General features: G+C 45.0%; 2 protein-coding genes across 6 annotated transcripts in view; one reads left to right on the forward strand and one right to left on the reverse strand.

Moving 5' to 3' along the window:
* Positions 1-10,055, reverse strand: part of shc1 (SHC (Src homology 2 domain containing) transforming protein 1) — a 34,616-nt gene extending 24,561 nt beyond the window's left edge. For 2 of the 4 annotated variants that reach the window (XM_062539126.1, XM_062539125.1), the window contains exons 1-2: positions 6,768-6,852; positions 3,824-3,867 (exon numbers count right to left, since the gene is read on the reverse strand). In XM_062539126.1, the coding sequence (XP_062395110.1) occupies positions 3,824-3,867; positions 6,768-6,837 (114 nt within the window). In that variant the 5' untranslated portion in view covers positions 6,838-6,852. Of the gene's footprint in view, positions 1-3,823; positions 3,868-6,767; positions 6,853-9,822 lie in introns of those variants that run through there. The other 2 variants (XM_062539127.1, XM_062539128.1) reach the window with 2 other exon arrangements.
* Positions 10,056-11,916: 1,861 nt separating this feature from the next.
* Positions 11,917-20,801, forward strand: flad1 (flavin adenine dinucleotide synthetase 1). 2 transcript variants are annotated; one of them, XM_062539132.1, is made up of 9 exons: positions 11,917-12,250; positions 12,362-12,596; positions 13,520-13,678; positions 14,697-15,456; positions 17,317-17,464; positions 18,107-18,205; positions 19,104-19,293; positions 19,713-19,786; positions 20,235-20,801. In XM_062539132.1, exons 3-9 carry the CDS (start codon positions 13,583-13,585, stop codon positions 20,368-20,370), a joined length of 1,503 nt encoding a protein of 500 aa, XP_062395116.1. In that variant the 5' UTR covers positions 11,917-12,250; positions 12,362-12,596; positions 13,520-13,582; the 3' UTR covers positions 20,371-20,801. The 2 variants fall into 2 exon arrangements, with proteins under 2 accessions (XP_062395116.1, XP_062395115.1); XM_062539131.1 differs by having other exon boundaries at positions 11,918-12,250; positions 13,463-13,678.
* Positions 20,802-23,143: the final 2,342 nt, after the last annotated feature.

Raw genomic sequence — 23,143 nt, forward strand, 5'->3', positions numbered from 1 at the left:
TCTGCATATAAGAACAGCTGATGCAAAGATACTCGGGCGAGTCTAGTTTCTGAGTGTCTGAGTTTAGTTTCCCTCGAATGTTCAGATTTATTCCTGCAGCAAGTACTGAGACCAGGAACACAAGGGGAAAAAGAGATTTGCAGCGTGGTCGAAAACCGTTCCTCTTTCACCGGCTACTTCGGCCTCTGAGACAGCTAAGTTATTTTAACAGTGTCGTCTCCATCACACTAAAAGATATAGCAGAAATACAAAATCTGAATAAAAACACTGAAAAACGTGATTATCTTATAGCATGGTTGAGACAGTCACTCTCTGTTAGGCTAATGTTGCCGAAGTACTCGTATCAATGGTTTTTCTTGTTTGTTTGTTTTAAAGAAAGCCAGACAATCCTCCCCTTCTCTGTCTCTTCCTGCCCCCTCCCTGTAAAAGAATAAGATGTGGTCTTCCTTTGACTCTTTGCTCCGGTCCGTCGCGCTCCCTGTCACAAAGTCACGGTCGGGCCCCTTTATTGTTCTCGCTTTCCTCCCTCGCTCCCGTCCTTCGTTTCCCCTTCTCCTCCTTGGCGTCAGCGGCACGCGGCGAGCTAGTGCACGGCGATGCCGCTTTGTTTTCCTCTTTCCCTCCGCCCGCTGCTGTCGCTCATCCTCTCTCGTGCTCCCGCTCGCTCTCTCCTCCGCACCTCACCGCTGGGTTCTGTGTGAGCGCGTGTGCGAGAGCGCCAGATAAAGCCGTCTGTCCCTGTTTTCCCTCCTCCTCCCTCCCTCCCTTTCTCTCTCCGGTCTGCTTTTGCGCTGCCTGCCTCCAACCCCCCCCCTCACCTCCTCCATCCGTCCCTGGGACCACGCACACACATACACACACACACATACTGATGCGGCTGCTGATTTCCTTTTCCACCTCCCTGATCCACCCCCTCTCTTTTTCACTCCTTCCTTCCTTCCTTCCTTCCTTCCTTCCTCCCTCGGTCTCACACTGTCTCGCTCGGTCTCATGCTGCCACTCACTCCTCTTCTCTTTTCTCTTCTCTCTCCATGCAGTGTCAGTTAGTTAGGAGAGTGTTTGTATATACAACCCACCCACCCCCCTTCTCCACGTCTATGTAATTCACACATAACACAGAGAGGAATAAGCAGGACCTTGAAGAAACACACTCTCTTCAACAGCCTGCCTGGTAACCTGATAGACGTATAGTATAAGGAGAAAAGGCGAGAGGGAGAAAGAAAAAAAAAAGCAAGAAATGCACACTTTAATGACTCTCTCTCTCTCTCTCTCTCTCTCTCTCTCTGTCTCTCTCTCGCTCCCTCCATCTCTATTTGCTGTGGAGGGGAAACCAGGCCAGGCTCATTTAGCCTCCCGCGTATATGCAGTATACAGTAGCCAGTCGGGCCTCCCTCAGGCACCTGACTCACAGATGCAGCTGTCTGATGCTGCACCAGGCTCTTTAAGGTCACTTACACAAGCAGACAGCACACCAAGGTGGTGCAACGACTTGACACACACACACACACACACACACACACACACACACACACACACACACACACACACACACACACACACACACACACACACACACACACACACACACACACACACACACACACACACACACACACACACACACACACACACACACACACACACACACACACACACACACACACACACACACACACACACACACACACACACACGGCAGAAAGAGACCCATGCAAGCATCAATCTCTCCGTAGCCTGGCCACAATGTGAAAGTAGTGACCCGTGCGGACACATGAGCTGAATACCAGAGGATCTCAGCAGGACCCCCCCACCCCACGCAAAAATAAACTACATCCCCCACAACGCACTGCCGGGATGTCTCTCCGGGAAGCCAGTGGCCTGCGAGTCACAGTGCGAGACTGAACCTTGGGAGATGGCGTCAGTTTGCATCGCGCTCCTGCCCGGCTCAGATTTAAATGGAGTGGACAGGACATTAGCCGCCAATGAGGATGGAGCACAGCACAGGCACAGCTTCAGTCACCTCAGGGCACACAGCGCCGGCCAGTCGGAGAGAGGGAGAGAGAGAGAGAGAGAGAGAGAGAGAGAGAGAGAGAGAGAGAGAGAGAGAGAGAGAGAGAGAGAGAGAGAGAGAGAGAGAGAGAGAGAGAGAGAGAGAGAGAGAGAGAGAGAGGGAACACACACACAGACAAAGAGCATAAACAAATATACCCCCATCACAAAAGCGGACGACCACAAACACACTTCTTTTTATGTGTGGACACACGCAATTAAACACAAGCAAACACACTTAAAACACAAACACAGTATGTCGAAAACATCTTTCAATGATCCTTCAAAAGAAAAAAAAAGAGTCATATTTCTACAAAGACCAATTGCCTGCTTAGTGCTCCAAACCCTTCTGTATTTGTGTGTATTCTGTCTGACGAGATAACTCCGCTGTGGGTTTACTGGTTGAGATCCAGAGGTCTGATCCAAAAAAAATCTTTTGCATTGAAAAACAATTTGCGTTGAAGGCCTGGAAAACTAACAGTGGGTCGTGCCGATGATAGTTTGAATGCCGGCAGCAAAATAACATTTGCACAGAATGACAAACAACAACAACAAGAATAATAACAACAACAACAACAACACAAAACAAAACAACAATGGCAGAGAATCAGAGAGGCTCAGAAAGACCCATCCACCCTGAATGGAAACCCACCCGCAGCAATCAGATATGTGATGACAGGTGAGAGACAGAGACCCAGCCACCTGGAGAAGACCGTGACGAGGAGCCTCGCCGAAACAGCGCTCAGCCAATCAAAAGGGCCGACGGGAAAGTGAGAAGGACCAACACCGACAGACACACAGGACAGAGCAAAGAAGAGGCCAGTAGATACACGTCGAAAACCCACAATGATTTCCACATAAGGACTTCACCTAACCCGTCACCAGTGAGTGTGTGTGTGTGTGTGTGTGTGTGTGTGTGTGTGTGTGTTTGTGTTGTGAGTGTGAGTGCGTGTGTGGGGGGGGGGGGGGGGGGGGTTGTGCACCGAGGCTGCTCCTGCGGGCAGTAGACCAAGCGTGTCATGCTCGCTCATACACACTCTGACAGCAGAGGACGTGATTGTGTTTCCAACAGGAAGTATCTGACTCACACTCTCCCAGCTGACGCTCATGTTTAAGTGCAGACTGATGACCTACATATCCCCCATAGTCTTTTGTGTCTGTGTGTGTATGTGTGTGTGTGTGTGTGTGTGTGTGTGTGTCTTTTATGGTGGGTCACCACTGCTTCATCGCCTGTAACTAATATTTCTCATTAGTATTGAACTCAATGTCATCTTCCTCATCCTCATGCTTAATAGGGTTAAGTGTTATAACACTATCACAACACCTTATGCAATCTTAGAGTCAAAGATGAGGAATCGTCCTGTCTGTTACTTCTAATCTCTGAGATACCACACTTATTCCTTTCTCCCTCATGACTACTCCTACAGCAACTAAATCATTTGCAGACTTTGTTACGATTAGGAGATATTGCTACCACTGCTGTAAGAACCAAAACACAGACACTCAAAGCAGACGTGTGTATGTCTGTCTCTGTGTGTGTGTGTGTGTGTATGTGTGTCTCCTATGGGTAGAGAGTGATCAAGGAGTTTGCTGACTTTTTCCCTTTTTGGATCAAGCTTATTGGTGTGTGTGTGTGTGTGTGTGTGTGTGTGTGTGTTCAGTGTTCTAGTGTGAAGACAGGAGCAGTCTTTGTGCCATGGTGAAGGAGGGCAGGAGGGAGGGAGGGAGCGATGAAGAAAAGGAGAACCCATGGTAAATCATAATGGAAATCTTACCACATACTCCATTGGCCGAATCGCTCTCTGTTTGTCTCTTAACCCTAAAAACACCATAAGCGCACATTATCACACACGCACACACACACACGCGCGCACACACACACAAATAAGCAGCCAATTGCAACAAGCATCTCATTATCTTTCCCCCCCAATCATAGCCAATGAAATTAAGCTTTTTTCATGCATCACATCTCAGTCAGCCAATTGCAGTGGGCTTCCCATACTGCAGCAGGAGCTTAGGACAGAAGCAGTCATGTGACAGGCATGACACAGGTGTGTGCAGACAGACACAGATGCTAAACCATGTCTCAGAGGCTGTTCACACATTTGATGAAAGAGCTTAAGTGTTTGAGTGTGTGTGTGTGTGAGTGTGTGTGTGTGTGTGTGTGTGTGTGTGTGTGTGAGAGAGAGAGAGAGAGAGAGAGAGAGAGAGAGAGAGAGAGAGAGACAAATGGTCAGGCTCAGGCACACACAGAGGAATGAGTGGAATTAGAGAAGGGGAGGGTGTGTGTTGGTGTCCCAGCTTGCCCCTCACACATGCATAGACACACATGTGCATGTGTGTGCATTCACATTCTATCTCGGCCTCTTTCTCCTTCTTACACACATGCATGTACACACACAAACACAAACACACACACACACACACACACACTTACTTACTTACTTACAATAACTCTGTGATTGCAGCAGCTGCACCATACTTTGAGAACCAGAGCCATCTTGTGCAACACACTTCCCATGCGCGATTGCGCAACCTCTGTAATGATTAGATAGATCCTGGCAGTGACGTCTCATCCCCCCCCTCAAAACGTTCTGCTTGTGCCCAGACTGTTGTTCCTCTCGCAATAAGAACAGCAAACAAAACCACAGCGCTGGACAGCGAAGTGTTTGTCTTGGCCTTGCTTGTACGCGCCATGCATCACCAGTGACATTCTGCCGTGCTCTGGTTTTGCAGCCCACTGTGCGCGCCCCAGACGAGAGAGAAAAAAAAAAGAAAGAAAGAAAAGGCAGCCTTCAGATGATGACCTTTTCTGTCTGCTCTCGGTGGTTAAAAGCAAAGATATGTTGCCTAGAGAGTGTCAACATAGAACACGTTGATGTAGCGTGAATTAGACGCTTACAGAGAGCAGTCATCATCGCAGACAAGAAAGGGACCACTGGTCCTCTGTTGGCAGTGACTGTACGAGCTGATTATTCGAGCGGCACGAGGGAGTTACCCAAGTCCCTCAGCGCGATGGCTCCAGATACAAGATTAAGGGAACTTGCTAACGCCATTGGTGTACAGTAGATGCTGCAATCTGCAACTTTGCGGAAGAGCATTCGAATGTGCAGCCCGAGCCTCTGAGAGCCATAACCTACCACACAACCACTGCACGGCTGAGTAAACAGGCCTTTGTGTGTGTGTGTGTGTGTGTGACCATGCCTACTTTATTGCAAAACAACTTGGCCTGACACAGCCAAGTTAACTCGGCTCACCATATATCTTGGTACAGAATTTTGGCCTGTCCTTATCTGTACTGTACTGTATGTATGCGGATTTAAACCAGGACGTACGCCCACTGTTAGGGGACACAGGTCACTATTACGTACGTTACACAATAAATCTCCTCCAAAGAAAAGGGAATATTTCAGTTCAGTTTTAAGTTAAGTACAGAACTGATAACAAGCCAGTAAACTCTTAACGCACTTGCATTCATTTTGAAAGCTCGAGCACAGACTTTAATTAGGGCACTACTGCTTCTTAGGGGTCGGTCTTGCTTTACCGTTCAGGAAGACTTTAATTGGGCGACAGAGAAAAAGAGTGAGAGGCGGAGATCCTGGACAAATGTGCACTCATTTCATCCACGCAAATCTGACCCCTAAACCAAGCACTATGTGGAGGAGATATCCTCACCAAGGACAGTTCAGTGCAGCACTGTGGGCTCAGCTTGTGGGCTGAGAGGGGCCAGTGAGACTGTGCATGCCCATGAATATTAAAGGGGACATAATATACCTCATAATATGTCCCCTTTAATACCCGGTGGGACACGACCTAGGCCCTCTGGCTGACCCTGCACTACAGTCACTCGCTCTCTAGGTCATCAGGAGAACACAAATATACTAGTAAATATATAAAGCCAGAACATGGAAATGAACACACACAGACACACACACACACACACACACACACACAGACACACAGACACACGACAAGAAAATAAAACATACAGGCAACCACAACATCAGTGTGGCACAATATGGCTGCCACAACACCAATATGGTACAATATGGTTGCCACAATGCCTGGTAAGGAGTTGTGGGAAGTCGTCTATCTGCTCTCTCTCTCTCAAACTGGCCATTAGATTAACATTCATTTAGACTGAGAGGCAGCTGACATGTGAGTTTTCTATTTTAAGTCTCACTCACTTCCCTCCCTCTCTCAGTCCCTTGAAAATATGCCCTCGCTTTCATTCCATCTGACCAATGCAAGCGTTCTCAGCTCAGTGTGGCCTCTCTTCATTTGCCTCTACACACACAGAAACATGCATGCATGCACGCACGTGCACAGACACAGACACACACACACACACACACACACACACACACACACACACACACACACAGACACACAGACACACAGACACACAGACACACAGACACACAGACACACACAGACACACACAGACACACACATTTTAGGAAGTTGCCTGAGAAGATTGTGAGTGGAGAACTTTTGTCATCATGTGTGTAAAACTCTGACGATTGTATCCAGCTGCTACTCAAGCGATGGACACAGCACCTGGCTAAGGAATGGAGAACTGGATACTTGTATTAACTTTTGTAAATATTGGTAATTTAATGTAACCGTAGCTATTCAACTACCCTGGGTTCAGGACAAAAGTATATACATATTTCTGGGCACCTTACCGACAAATGAAGACAAACAAGTATTACTTACAGACTGTAGCTTTAAGGAAGCGACTAGCCACAGTGGTCCATGCTAGACATTCATTCTCTGACTGTGGCATGTGAAAGTAACACCCAACTCAGGCTCCGATCATCTCAGCAGTGTTGCTACAGCTCAGCACCCCACCCCCCGACGCCAATTATTGACTTATGTCAGGGGTCGTGCCACTCTTTAGTTCCTCCACACCTCCTAACATCTCTCTACCCATCTCCACTTTTGTCTCAGAGGCCTAACTGCAGACTCTCAAAGGTAAATATTAACAACATACACTGTTTGTCCCTTTGCCAAAGCCCTCAATATGAAGTGCCTCACCCGCAGTTTCAAGATAGAGTTGATGACTTGTTATTTGTTAGTATATCCTCTAAAGAAAGTCTGATTGATTATTAGGTCACTTAATGAATCTTATATACTACTTTGAGATATTTAAAGGAGAAACGGTCTGAGGACATGGTCAGTTCTACATCATGTGAGGCAACATAAAGGAACATTTCACTTTGAGGCCTTGAGTCATAAACAGTCATTATTCAAAAATATACCAGTATATTTGAATGACATTCTAAAATTAGGCTGTCAGCTTTGTGGTCAGTTCCTGAAAGCCTCTGATGACCAAGTGGTGTTGCTCCACTCTGTAGTTCCCGTCCACAGCTCTTGTGGCTAAACCACAGGCAGAAGTGATGCGATTTAAATGTTTACAGAGAACATCTGATGAAAACAGTTCCTATAAGAATCTGCTTATCAACAAGTCATTGTATGACAAAACCATAATATAATACCAGTGAATGAGTGAGAGTGTGTGTGTGTGTGTGTGTGTGTGTGTGTGTGAGAGAGAGAGATAGAGAGAGTGCATGTGACTACACGATGGATTGCAAGACAAGTGTGCGTGCATGTATGCGCGAGCTTGGCTTGGTACGCACAGCGTGTATGGCTGACGCTGCGTGTGGTTGCTTGTGGTGCATGCATCTGGAGCTGAACACATACGTGATTTCAAGTCATGTTTCCCACAACAAATGAATAGCCAGTTAAGCATTTCAGAGAGGCAAAGTCTTGAACAAAAATGCTGTTAAACCAAAAACCTGTCACCAATGACTATGTGTAATAGCCTACTGTGTGAGTGAAAGAAAGAGAGATTAATATAAAGTGTATGTGAGAGAGAGAGAGAGAGAAAGAGAGAAAGAAAGAGAGGCTAACAGTGTAGGTGCAGGGTTTGTGTGCTTGTTAGTTGAGCAAGCCTTTGTATTGCCTCCCTTGACAATCCAATTGTGTGAGCGTTTATATGTATGTGGAGAATGACGTGGGAAGCCAGAGCTGCCCAAGCAGGAAGTCAACTGACCAGACCCCGACCCCCACCCCACCCCACCCCATCCCCCAGTCCCCTTGTGCACCCATACCTTACTGAGACAAAAAAGGGCAAAGGAAGGAACATGAGGAAAAGGGAGACAGACACAGCAGGCCACAGTTGTGCTGAACTAAACTGTACGAAGGTGACGAAGACTCTCATTGCCATGCACAACCCATCGCTTGACAGAGACTGGCTGTCCACATAGAAGTCTTGACAGTACACACACACACACACACACACACACACACACACACACACACACACACACACACCACACACGCACAACACAGCACAGCACAGCACTGCACAAGGTGTTCCATTGTGATAACAAAGCTATAGTTGTGTGTTTGGAAGGGTGCGTGTCAGAATCCGATATGAGTGGGGTGTCCATTAACTGGAGAAAATAAATCTCTCGGGCCTTGTGCTTGTTATCAGTGGTGATCAGGTGCATATATGGTGTAAGCTCGACAACTGCAGCACAGAGGTCTGCAGGGTGCCTGATAACGATGAAAAACAGAGTGAGTGACTGAGGGACAGAGGACTAGAGTGACAAAAAAAATCCCTGCCAACTTTAATACCGGTCATCTCACAGGATGCTCAATGTAGGCTAGTTTTTGTCACTCGCTTTGCTGTAGAGCTTGGTTACATTCTATGTGGAGGCAACACAACAAAGACTGCTAAGAGGGGAAAACACTGCAGGCCAGGTCAAACTGCAAACAGGCCCCTACAAAGTACAAAATCACAACTGAAATCCCTGACTTTGTAAGATATCTGGCTAGAGATGGGATGATTGAAGACATAAGGAGTATGCTGCCACATCATACATGACTTCAGAATAAGAGTCCAGTCCACTGAGCTGTACGTCTACCAACACTTCAGTTGTGAACGGAACAGCAGCTGAAGTACAGACAGCTGAAAAAGAGCCGCTACACCCACAATAGGTTCTGGTGGTCATCCACGGACCATCATCGACGACTTAATCTTTCTGGCACGTAGGCCTAGAGACGATATTATTTTTAGTAGGCCTCATTTCACTTTTTCTGTAAGGTTTATTACTTGTGTAGGCTGCTTTTACCACGAGTTAGCCTAAGACAGCTATGTCAGTAACTCACAGATTTCGTAGAATACTGAAAGGATCCATCTGGGTCACTTCAATGCCTTTTCAGACGTTTGATGCCAACAGGGCGAATAATTTAATTGTGAAGGTTGGGTTGCGCAAGGTCTTAATATAATCTAATAACTACAACACATTTAAGAGTTGAGAGGCCAAAGAAAGACGCGGAGTTGAAAGAGGCCATAGTGATCCGGTTGGGATTGGTTTAGTTGGCCCAGACTGTCTTTCCTATGAATTCCATTAAGAAACCGGATAGCCTATGCAAGTAACATATCTACATGTAGCTTACATTATCAACAAAGAACCTCGGCAAGATTGCTTCAATGCCTGTCAATCATAATCCATCTGACTGACTTAATATGTTCAAAGCAACTCTGCTAATTTCAAGCGATAATGTCGTAGCCTACTGTAAGCTTCTCCTGAGAAAAACGCATCCGATTCATTCAGTACGCAACAACACTGTAACAACTTTGATACAGTGAAGCCGAGTTCAGTGTAGCCTAACACATTGACCACGTTCCAACACGCCGCCTTTAAAATTCCTACTTGAATTGTGCTGACCAAAATTGTGGTCAACTTCTGCTGAAACTTACCTAGTCTTTTCCTTGCGTCTCTTTCGTGCCTTTCTTCTCGTCACGTCGCACTCCTCTGGATTCTACATAAAGTTACATGTAAACCCCCGGATTACTGAGATAATGGAAGCTAGTTGTCGTTTCCAATTCATTTGCAGTTCTTAAAAGAAAGAGTTTGAAACTTTTCTTCGCTTCTCTCCCTTCCGTTTCTCCCTCTAGTCGCCCCCTTCTTTCTACGGTCTAAAAAAGCCACTTCCGCGATCAACTGGCTGCGTCATGTGGTTTGGCGTTCGAACAGGCGCCCGCACCTGGCTCCTAGTGCGGCCTTGACTTGTTTTTCGCTGGAGGGAATTTTCTTCCGAAACGGACACATGTTGAGTCCCGACTTCAGTGCGAACAGTTTTAGCTTTGACTATAATAAGCTAGGGCTCCATATTGGAGGCTGCTCAAGACTGAAAACCACACAGGCCTATAGATATTTTCATTATTCTATAGGCCACGGAAATTATTCAACCACACAAAACATCTTTAAATAGACATAGCTATTTCTTTGTGATGGCTTATATTGAATTTTATGAATTAAATGATTCAATGATTTTCATTTTACAGTGAGTGACAGCCCTATTAGGCATCTAATTTATTAGGAGATTTGACAGAATTTAGTCATTTTAACTCTAGCTTTAGTAATAGGCTATGTCAATGTCTGTTATTATGAGAAAGAGGTGATAGGACTGAGACTAGGCTACACGTCTGCGAAATAGTAAACCATCAGACACCAGGAGAGGGAAGTGAGAGTGAGACAGCCAGGGATGTATTGCAGAATTCAATTTATTGTAGGCTATTTAAGTATATATCGATCAGACTTAGATCAGGCTCAGGTAGGTCACGGTTTTCCATGCAAGGTATAGAATCATGAACTTGGGAAAGAATAGGCTAGATATGGGAAAGGCATAGATAAATCATTACTTGCAGAGTTAGCTTTTTTTTTTTTTAAGGCAAGACCGTCACACGCTGAATCACATGCTGATTGATTGATACATGACACCACCTGAATCCAGGCTATAGGATATTTATTGACTGATACCTCACACCAAATCCAGCATGGCTAAAAACAAACAAATAACCAATAAACTAAACACAATATGCTGCTCAATGGTATAAGAACTACCATATCTAGAAAATCAGTATTGGTTGAAAAAAAAAAAAAAAAATCCATCCAGCAGCCTTTAATTGATATGTGCAGGGGTTCATAGAGTTAGGTCATTGGCATGGCGGAGACATCTAGGACTTTTAGTAGATTTATGGACTATTTAAGTTAAAACATTTATGTTTGCTGAGCTGCATGGCAAAACATTTTGTCTCATCCCTTTCAAAAGACTGCATTTGCCTTTTCTGAGCGATGTTATTGTCATGTCCAAAATATTGCGTTTCCTGCATATGAACTGCAAAAAAATCCTCCAAGACAACAACAAGGATGGCACTGTTAATTTTTTTTAAGGGTTTAGTCATGTTTGAATATATATATTTGATAGATCTAACAGTGGTTTTGATGTGCTTTATACTGTGAAGTATAAAGCACATCATTGTAGCCTAGGCTTGGTTGTTTAACTGCCCACTGTGGGGAATCGAATAGCACTTCTCCCGTGCCTATATCTGTCTCCATCTTTTATGATTTCTGGACCCAGGCATAGTCCAAAGTTTGTATTCGAATCTCCCTTTGCAAATCACATAGGCCTATATTGAAATAAGAACTAGCCTACATCAAATCAAAGTTTTCAGAGATGATAGCCAACAACATAAATTCAAAATGATTAAAAATAATGAATATATTCTTTAAGTTTTTTTTTGTCTGTAGGCTATTTGATTTGACAAGGAAAGAACAAACAAACCACTGCTTTTTCATTTATCAATAGCCTACAGATGGTGTAGGCTATTTCGCCAAAAGTATGTAGGATGCAGCAGCAGAGTGGTCGAGAACACTCTCTTTTTGGCTCCGGGATGCAGGTAGGATGGCATTGGCAACATTGTAACCTACTGTATGCATGCAACATGATGACGACCCCTGCTGTCTTGCACATTAGTAAGGCCACAACACTGTACGGGCTGAGACATTCTCTGGTGAAGCAGTTTTATAGTAAATACTCATTTTCCGCAGAAATACGCCATATTTTTACTAATTTCTGAGTTTGGAATTGTACATTAATGTCAACGGGTAGATATTGCCTGTGAGTATTACGTTTCTTTCCTTCTTAGAGCGAGAACATGCCGCATTTATCTCTTCCGTCTTATGAAACGGCATGAGGTACTTGTGTACCTCCTTACAGCCCATTGGCTGAACTGTAAGCGACTCTGGATTCTCCCTCATCCTGATTGGTGTGCTGCAATCATGTGATTGGTGAATGACGACAGTGACGCTGCAAATACATAACTGAAACACAACACTGTCATGGTAAGTGTAGTTCCGCTCGTGGTCAAATATAAAACAGTATTACAAATTACACACTGTTTAATTGTTTTTATTCATCAATGCCATGGCGTTTCTTATGTTTGTATACTGCAGATCCTATGTGGACTTAAAGTGTGACTTACATGGCAGGACCAGTCGGCTCTGGCCACTTTCTTTCCAAATGACCGTGGTTGTGTAGCTCACCCTTGCCAAGAAGGTCCACTGTCCTCATTTGGCTCACCGACGACCGACTGCAGTTAACGTTACTAATTGACTGTATTGTCATAATACAGTCCCTTTCAACCGGACAGCGGCTTCAGCGGCTTAGTTATTGCTACTAGTTTTGAAGGTAGGGGAATTACTTGTTAGCCTGTTTTGTTGTTAGCCTGCTGTTTCTGATGGCTTATTCCCCAAAAACAAGTTAGGTAACATAAGTTAGCCATGCCTCAAGTTCAGGACTGTAGTGGAGGCTAAACGCAAGTAAACGCAGTGTATTCACCTCTGAAATGTCCGAAATAGTCTTACACTTCTTATTAGAGTTTATTCACCAATTGCAACGTTTAACATTCAAAAATCACACTCACATTCATTATCCACATTCACAATATGTCCACTCATGAAAACTCATGAACACTCTAACTGTTCCATACCAATGGTGTGGAACAGTTTGTTGTACATATACATATAACATATTGTGTTTTTTATTGTACATGTTGTGAACATTGTACAATAACCTCCATCATCAAACATGATCTGAATGCCTTTTAAAAAACAAACAAACAAACAAACAAAACAATCTGATACTGCATGGCGCAGTCCACCTAGCCATGACCACCTCTTATTTGACCACTACACACCTGCTCAAGTTGGTATCAAGTTATGCGAAATCTCCTCTTCTGAATTAAAAGTTCATCATAGCCTAAATGCAACTTGCTGTTCTTTGGAAGTATGTTTTCCCCTGCTGCATAGATGCTTAGATTGTTTTTCATTCCCATTATCTCCTATTATACAGTCTATAGCCTCATTTCAGTGTTATTCTATAATATTTTATACTGATTGACAGTATTGATAATTCTACTAACAATCTACAGCGTCACGTACCGAGTAACCCCTTATAGTATCCTCCAATACTTTATGGAAGATACTGTAGTATTTCATGCCTTATTAATAAGCTAAGGCGTCATCGAGACCTTGTTGTCACCCTGTCTCTACCAGAGGTTCTCTTCCCTTTCTCTCTCCCTCTGTCCCGCGCCCGGGGCCTGGATGCTGCAGGCACTGCCCAGGTTCAGTAGTGCAGTGGTGAGAGTGAGGAGGATCGGGGCTCAAGTCGCCGCCATGGCCCTCAACCACCAGAGCAGCAGTGCCTCCTCCAAGGACCAGGGCGGTGTCGTCACAGCGGCCATCCTCATCATTGGTGATGAGATCCTGAAGGTACAGTAACAACTGCTGTTCTAATTGATCATCCTATCTTGTGCAGTTTATTAATAGGCACCCCTTCATTGACGTCAGTAAGGTATTTATGCATAATTCAGAATTTTAGAAAGGTCTGCCAGAGGTGCACTGTAATGAGTGTCTCTAAAATACCTTGTGAGGGAGTGGACATTGCTTCTGTACTCTTTGATCAGAAGTTTAGCAGCAATCGAGAACCCCGGCAATTCTTTTCACATTAATCAGGTTTACCTAGCTGGAGTAGCTACAGCTAGCAGCCAATAGCTAGAGCAGCCAGCCAGCTACAGGGCTACTCTCTGGGGCATGGACATGGAAGTGTGTGTCATTAGGCCTTAAGTTAAGTTACTTAATTTGTCCTAAATTAAAATGTTCCTCTGCCTTCAAGCCACATACATACTAGGAGCACATACACACATACACACCCAGAGCATTGGGCTGGCACCTCATGTAGATGTTGAGAGTGCTGTTCTATCAGTCCCTCCACCCAGAATTTTTAGAACTGGCCACCCCTCAGTCAAAAGCCTGATTCCCTAACCGGAGGTTGTGTAATTCTAAAGTTCAATTATGCATGAAACACCCTCTGTTGATGACTCATCCTTGGTTCTGTACAAAACTGGTTGAAATGCAGGCAGAAAAAGGGTAGCTTGGTAGCAATATGGTTCAAAGAATTCTGAATGTAACTGGTTTAGGAACTACTGTAGTCCTCTGTCGTTTGACACAAGCCACGGATAGGTTGTCAAGTTTACTGTGTCCCTAATACACAGACAATCCCTAATTAACATTAGCGCGTAATAGATTATATTTGATCGACAAAGAAATAGTATGCACTATATATTAATATGTCATATGTTCCTCATGCCTTGTTATTATTCAATCATATACAGCATAATGCATGATGTGAATATGATGTGACATCCTGGGCACACTGGTTGATTACTAGTTTGAATCAGAAGTTGTGATTGGTCAATCTCCAGGTCCGTGCTTTGTATCCATGTCGCAGGGTCACACAGTGGACACCAACAGTGCCTTCCTGTGCCGCAACTTACGCAAGCTGGGCGTGTGCGTGCAGCGAATCACCGTGGTGCCCGACGTACAGGAGGTCATCGCCAAGGAGGTAGCCGCCCTGGCGCCGACGGTCACGCACCTCATCACGTCCGGCGGCATCGGCCCCACCCACGACGACGTGACCTTCGAGAGCGTGGCGCTGGCGTTTGGCGAGGGCCTGGCGCCGCATCCGGAGCTGGCGCAGCTGGTGGAGGAGTTCTTCGGCGCGTCGGACCCCAGCTCGCCCACCATGAAGCTGGCCGTGATCCCCGAGTCGGCGCAGCTCAACTACGGCACCGACCCGCAGACGGGCCAGCGCATGCGCTACCCGCTGGTGAGCGTGCGCAACGTCTTCATCTTCCCCGGCATCCCGTCACTGCTCGAGCGCGCCTTCCACGGCCTCTCGCACCTCTTCGCCGGCTCGGGCACCACCTTCCACACGCGCGAGGTGTTTGTGGACGCCGACGAGACGGAGATCGCGCCCGTGCTCACCAAGCTCCAGAAGGGCTGGGGCAAGCGTGTGGCGCTGGGCTCCTACCCGGACTGGCTCAGCAACTACCACCGCGTGCGGCTGGTGCTGGACTCGGACAGCCTGGAGGAGGTGGAGAAGGCCAGGGGGCAGCTCGTGGAGGACCTGCCCCCTGGCAGCGTAGTTCCGCTGGTCAAGGACCCGGTCTCCATCGCCCCCCTGGAGGTCTACATGCTGGCCAACAGTGGTGAGGAAAAGAATGCAGGACTTAAGTTGAGTTCAGACCAAAGATTCGCGATGAGACGAGGCGTTCTGAAACCGTGCAACTGCGACTAAACATGTTGAATGCTTTGAGACTGCTTGCGGTGGCTTGCAACTCCGTGCAACTTCTAATTCACACCGCTGCAACTCGGTCTCGTCACGTCGGGAATCTTTGGTGTGAATTGGGCTTTAGACTTCTCGGCCACTGGGGCGGAGTTCTGGTGTGGGTTGGACCATTCAAGATTTGAAAAAGGATAATTATACATAAAAGCTTTTATAATTTCTGATAACTTCTGGCACATACATTTTCTTTACTTTACGCCCTAGTAATAACAAAGAGAGAAGAGTAGTGTCTAGGCCAGAAACGATTAGAAGAGGACAGAGAAAAGAGGAAAACATTTCAGGGAAGAGTTCAAATGAAAGGTAACAGAGGTGAAAGGAAAATCTGCTCTTAGTCAGCCATAGACCATGTAGACCATAGACATCAGTGATACATAGATAATACACACGTGTAATGACACAGCTATGGGTTAGACTCTCTCCTGTTCAATTATTATGTGAAGCTGAGTGAGTAGAGAAGAGATTACAGTGAAGAATCAAAATACTGGAGGCCAAGTCACTCAGTCGCCAGAAACAAGGTACCTGAATCAGGAGAAAGCTAAAATGAAGTATGTGTCCAGTTGAGGTCGAACAAGTTTGGTGAAGAGGAGGAGAGAAAGACAGTGAGGACATGGCAAGGACAAGCAGCATACAGCAGCATATAGTGTTGAGAAGATGTCATAAAAAGCACAGGGAAGTGAACCACGTTAGGAGTGCAGCTAATGATTATGTTCATAGTCAATTCATCTCTCAATTATTTTCTCCATTAATTGAGTAGTTGTTTAATCGATAACATGTCAGAAAATGGTGAGAAAAATGAGTCTTTCCCAAATACGCCATATGCCATATTTATTTACTGTCATAGAGGATTACGTAAAGTAGAAATACTTAAGGTTAAGGAGGTAAAAATCTGAGAATATTAAGCTAGTTTCCTTAAAAAGAAAAACATAAATTGATGACGCAAACGATTACCAGATTAGTTGCCAATATAATTTAATAGTTGACAACAACCATGGATTAATTGTTGCAGCTCTTAACCACCTATAACTGCTCCTGTGTCTACCAGATAGGAAGCTTATGTAGAGGCTTGACGTGGTGCTGTGCTTGACAGTGTTCCCTTTGCACTCTTTACTCATCACGGTGATGAGAGATATTTTGGGTAGCTGTCTGCTCTCAGAGTACCAGAAATCTCCTGTACTGTTCCAGGGATGTAATATTTCTGTGTGCTTGAGGTTAGTTAAGTGTGGGAGCAGTGGCAGTGATGGGCGGTAAATGTCATGAGCCGCAGTTGAGAAGAGTTGATTTGTGTGCAAAGTTGTGCAAGCCGAGCGCCAGCCTTTCCAACGCACCTTCAATTCTCTGGCCAGATTTAGAGTTGAAGTGGGCGAAATTATGGTATAGGTTGTTACTCTCAATTTTCAAAGGAGTGATATAGTGGCTATTTTTTTATTTCTCGTAGCCGTGTGTGTGTGTGTGTGTGTGTGTGTGTGTGTGTGTGTGTGTGTGTGTGTGTGTGTGTGTGTGTGTGTGTGTGTGTGTGTGTGTGTGTGTGTGTGTGTGTGTGTGTGTGTGTGTGTGTGTGTGTGTGTGTGTGTGTGTGTGTGTGTGTGTTGTGTTGTGTGTGACTGTGTGTGTGTGATTGCACATGCTGGTTAATGAAAATGACTCCTGGTGGCACTACCAATTGTGATGTAGGCTTGGTAAATCAGGTTGTGTGCATGCGTCATACTTGTGTCATTTCCCACAGGCTCCGATCTGGGCAATAAAGTGGCGTCGGCTTTGAAGACCATCGAGACCGCGCTGGACCAGTACACGGTCAATGACACCTGTGTGGGCTTCAACGGAGGCAAAGACTGCACCGTCCTTCTACACCTCTTTTATGCTGCTGTCCTACGGTGAGCAGAAATACACACATTATAAAAATGACTTGAAGTGTGCGGATTCTTCTTAAAACATTTAGAAAATAATAAAAAGGGTTATTCCACGTGACAACAGAACTGGATCTCACAAAATATATTGGTCATCTAGAACATGCATGCTCTCAGGATGCGCCGTCCAAAATAAAAACCAGAGAGATGAGTGAGTGCAAGTTGTAGAAAGGGATGTGAAAGAGAAGAGTTTTTTTTTACTTAACCAGGGAATAAAACACAATGGGATTGTTTCCTCTTTTACAAGTGAGCCCTGGCCAAGAAAGCAGCACACGAAAAGACAATAGAGAACATTGACCAAAGGCAATAGACAGCAGTGACAACACTGACGTCCACGGACAGATATGAGGACGGGGAGAGAGTGCAGGTGTGGGGGTGGAGGGACTGAAGGGAGCACACGCGAGTGACAGAGAGGAGAGAACTTTTGCTGTGTCTGTGGACCGAGAGTACGAGATGATGCAAGACAACTGTAATCCATGTATTCTAGTCTCCACCTACTCGCTCTCTGAACTTCAACTTGGTGGATTTGCATTTGACATTGTTTTTTTCCCCCCCATCTTCTATCCTCCCCTCTCTCTCTCTCTCTCTCTCTCTCTCTCACAATCCTAGACGTTATCCTGAGGGTAAGGAAAAAGTGAAGTCTCTGTACATCAGGATTGTTTCTCCGTTCCCTGAGATGGAAAGATTTCTTCAAGATACGATAAAGAGGTACAAAAAAACACCCCTATGACAGCATTTTGAGTTTCAGCTGAAAATATAATCCTCCGATGTCACAAATGTGTGCTTCACACCTAAGGCCACAAAGAAAGTCGCACAGGTTTATGTGGGTCTAGACTCAAAGGTTTGAGCAAAAGTGACCTAACTCTTCACTTCCTGTAGACTCAGACTGCAGCATCAGATGGGTAAGAGGAGCTCTTTGACACGGGCCCTTTCTCAACCTCTCTCCTCGATCCTAGATGCTCGGTCCTCCAGGCTCGCTCCCACTGATCTATAAAGAACACTGGATAGACTATCCCATTGTTGCCGCCCCATCCTTCTTTATCTAGATCAGTGGGAAAGAGGACCGAGGAAGGATAAAAAGACGAATGAGAGAGGCCCATGGTGTCTGGAACTGTGAGTTCCTATTCACAAAGCCAAGAATAGAGTGATGCATCTGAGCTTGAATCTTGCCCTTGTTTCTGTTTCACATGACGCAGCATAACCAGCTGTTGATCACTGTAGCTACTTTTGAGACCGTTTAAAGATAACTCCGGACAAAAATGTAAAGTAATGCCAGTTAATACTAACAGAAGGTAGTTATATCGTATCACAATGTGGCTTCTTTTTCCTGACACACAGACAGACAGACAAGACACACACACACACAGTCACACACACACACACACACACACACACACACACACACACACTCTCTCTCACGCACACACACACTTTATTGTAAAAACTCATCATGTGACTACATCTTAAAGGGGCCGCTGCTAGTGCTGCTATTGCTGCTAGTGCTGGTAGTGCTGCTAATGCTGCCAGTGCTCCTGTGGTGTCCACTGTGTGCACACATTTCTCTGTGGCTCAGTATTTGGCACCTCACACTTGTGCTGTGTCGTAGATACGACCTGGACCTGATCTCGGTGGAGGGCAGTATTCGGCAGGCCCTGAGCGAGGTGCAGCAGAGACGCCCGGAGCTGAGGGCCGTGCTGATGGGCACGCGCCGCAGTGACCCCTACTCACACACGCTCACGCCCCTGTGCCCCACCGACCCCGGATGGCCAGACTACATGAGGGTCAACCCGCTGCTGGTGAGAGGCACACACACATGCACACACATGCGCATACACACACACACACACACACACACACACACACACACACACACACACACACACAGACACAGACACACACACACACACACACACACACACACACACACACACACACACACACACACACACACACACACACACACACACACACACACTCGCACACACACACATTATGGTTATGTTTCTTTGTTGCTTGGCAGATGTGTTTGTCCAAAGCAAACACGACCTCAGACTCTAATCACAAGTAAACATCTTATTAGTTTCTCTAATTCATTCCAAATGTGTTGTTTGTTCTGTTAACAGTGATAGTTACTTCACTAAGCGGCTGGGTTATCACATTTCTGTTCTCAACAAATCTCTCTCTTTTGCTCCCCTCTCTTACCTGTATTTCTCAGGACTGGACGTATCATGATATCTGGTCATTCTTGAGGACGCTCTACGTGCCGTACTGTATTCTGTATGATAAAGGGTAAGTTTCATGTAGATTAAGGCCTACACACACGGCTGGCGACGCGACAGCAATTTATGGCTGGCGACCGGCAAAACTGAATAGAATCTATTGAAGTGAACAAGGCAGCGCATACGGCAAGTGGACCGACGGCCGTCACATCGCTCTAATTTTCCCCTTTCTATTTTGTCAGAGTGATTTTGATACACCATAATAGAAAACAGCTGTCTTGTCAGTGGATTGCCATTGAATCGATGGGTGATCACGTCGCCACTAGTGTGTGTAGCAAAGCGATGAACAGAATTCCACCTTCGCGTTTGACTGTCGCATCGCCGGCCGTGTGTTGGGCTTTGAGCATCTCTTATTGTCACTCACAATTGAAAGTACAAATCCTCCATATTTGTTCTCCAGGTGTCTGTGTTGTGATCCGGTCAGGGATTGGCTCAACCATTTGTCTGTTTTCTTGCAGGTACACCTCATTGGGTAGCATGGACAACACCTCCAGGAATGTTTCGCTGAAGACGGTGGACGACCGGGGCATCACCCGCTATAAGCCCGCCTATCACCTGGAAAACGAGGAAGAGGAGCGTAACTCCAGAGCCTGAGGTCATCCCTCCCTCGGTCCCACACAACTGTAGCCTCCCGACATCCATCCACCCATTCACCCGCCCAACCAAACAATCAACCAATCAACCAATCAACCAGCAAAGGTCAACTGAATGTGATGGACAGAACAAAGACGCAAAGTTGAAAGAAGACTGAACAGGGCATTGTAGATGCGGTGTGTGTGTGTGTGTGTGTGTGTCTGTCTGTCTGTCTGTCTGTCTGTCTGTCTGTCTGTCTGTCTGTCTGTCTGTGTGTGTGTGTGTGTGTGTGTGTGTGTGTGTGTCAATCAAATGTGTGTGTGTGTGTAACTATCGTGTCCATGCTTGTGTGCGTCTGTGTGTATGCGTCTCTATGTGTGTGGCTCAATGAAGGGTTGTTGCTATGATTTCCATGAATATCATGGTTTATAATAAAAAAGACTTGAATTTGCTCTAGGGCGAGTCATTCATTTACTGAAAGTGCATGAAGATTCAGATGATTCAGACGATGATTCAAAGAAACACAGTGTATCCATGTGTATCGGGACCTGGCCTGCACAGCCACTGATTAAACGCATGGTTTTTGAGAAGATGCTTAAGCTGTTGCGAAGAAGATTGGGTGTGCGAACGCTGAGCAGTGAGCACTTTTCCTCATCGCGTGAAACGCCAACCAGGGGAAGTGTGACTGATGGACACTGATGCCTGCGTGTGATTGCTTTTGATCTGCGGAGGAGGCGATGTGCATCACATTCAGGCTCTTCGTCTCACCTGCAGAACGGAGAGGAGGAAGCCTAGGGAGGTGTAACAGGCTACACAGCACGAGACAAGTCAGCTCTCTGACATGATGTTTTTTTTTAGATTTTATGACTTATGTGTCTCATCCTGGAATTCATTTATTTGTTTATTCATTCATTCATAACCTTGGAACAGAGCAGACTGCATGTAGTGCTCATTGTGTCCAATAACTTACCCACTATGTTATGTTATGTATTCATGAGGTAAAACTAGGCAAGTGAGGATTGTACTATACTGTAGGCTATCTACCTCATGAATTTAATGTCATTAATCTCCTACACAGACTGTGTGAAAAGACACACAGTCATTGATCTCTTATGGTTGGCCCATGGCAAGGCTATAATTATAATACTCTTTGAGGGGTACATGTCCCCCCAATATTTAGAAGTGCTCAAATGGCCACCAATACCAGGCCTAGGCCTGACAGATCAGCTTCCAAAATATGTCTCAGTGAAGTTATTTAAATGACTATAAAACAAACACATTTATCTAAATTACTATCGAAATCGAATGCATTAAAATCAGATTAAGACTATGTTAAGACCGAGTTCGGAGCAAAGATAGCTTAGGTCTATTTTGAAAATGGTTTCATTTGGCATCAACGAAGTGTCCCGTCTGTAAAAGGAATTGTAGTTTTAGCGAATCACCTCTAGGTTGCGATGTAATCACATTTTACATTTCGCGTCCACGATTACAATAAATTACCTTTTTCAAGCAAGATTGAATCCAGGCATATCGATCTCTCCTCCCCGCCTGGAAATTAGTCAACGGTCTGGAAACAAGGATCGATACAGTGCAATCTAATAAAGCGACTCGCTTACGGACGCGTAGCCCTGGGACGCCCAGGTTGTAACACCTCCAATTACAGGCACGCAGCCTCCACAGTTCACACTCTCCTCGCTCTAGATTGCCACGTTTCTGTTTAAGGCTGAAATAAAAACGGCAACAAGGCCATTATGGCTAAATCAAACGTACCAGACATAAAACACTATCAACATTAACTACATTGTACAACTTTTAAAATAAATAGGTTCTGCCTAAATAGTAGCCTACCTAAATGTATTTAAGTGAAATAGCACTGGCAGCATAAAGCTATTGAGGCACACAACAAAATTCTAATTGGCATAATGTCTCTCGTAAATCACTATGGATTACAGAGAACAATTAATTACATCCCCATTAAGAAACGTCTTCATGCTGTGGCCACTAGGAGGCTTTATCCCGCCAACCTCAAGCCAAAGATCAACATAGGCCAAATAAACCTAGATATTTTTCTCCAGAAACTCTCGAGGCATTTCTCTGTGAATTTAGATGTTTTCATTTCAAAGAAAAAAGCTATTTTGCCCGTTAGTTTTTACACATTAGGCTACAATACACTTAATCAGAAATGCAGTCAACGTTGTCAAAGTTGTAAATGACTATTACATGGAGGCTACAGATGCATGCAGACAACTATCTATCTTATGCTCCAATTGGCATATTCTGCTTCCTAATTCAAGTTTACAATTTTTATAAAGTGATCATAAAAGTCATTCACAATCATATGCAAACATCTAAAAAAAATGCTGCTGGTGCCCAGATTAAAGAAACAAAACAGCTGGGTTTCTTTAGGTTAGAATACTGGAGCATCTGCTATTGTGGGTTTGAAAAAAAAAAATGGAAAAGCAAAAAAATGGCCCAAAACAAACTATCTTCAGAGACATATGAATATATTCTCCAAAAATTCTATTCCATGTCAAAAATGGCCAAAACATATAATTCAACGTTGGTACTCCTGTCACAGTAAAACTGGATTTGACCAAAACAGAAAAAGAAGTGACACAACTGATTAAGAGGTCAAATACAGTATATCAGAGTGTCTAGTTTAAAAACAGATGACTTGGCAAAGGTCCTAACTGGCAGCTTCATTACAGTTTTTTTCAATCGCTAACAAGCGTTTGTCCATTCATTTGACACATTTTCAAAACTCTAAACACAGACTCTCACCTACAAAACACAA

Source organism: Sardina pilchardus, chromosome 6 (genome assembly GCF_963854185.1).
Source record: "Sardina pilchardus chromosome 6, fSarPil1.1, whole genome shotgun sequence".
Classification (NCBI taxonomy): Eukaryota; Metazoa; Chordata; class Actinopteri; order Clupeiformes; family Clupeidae; genus Sardina; species Sardina pilchardus.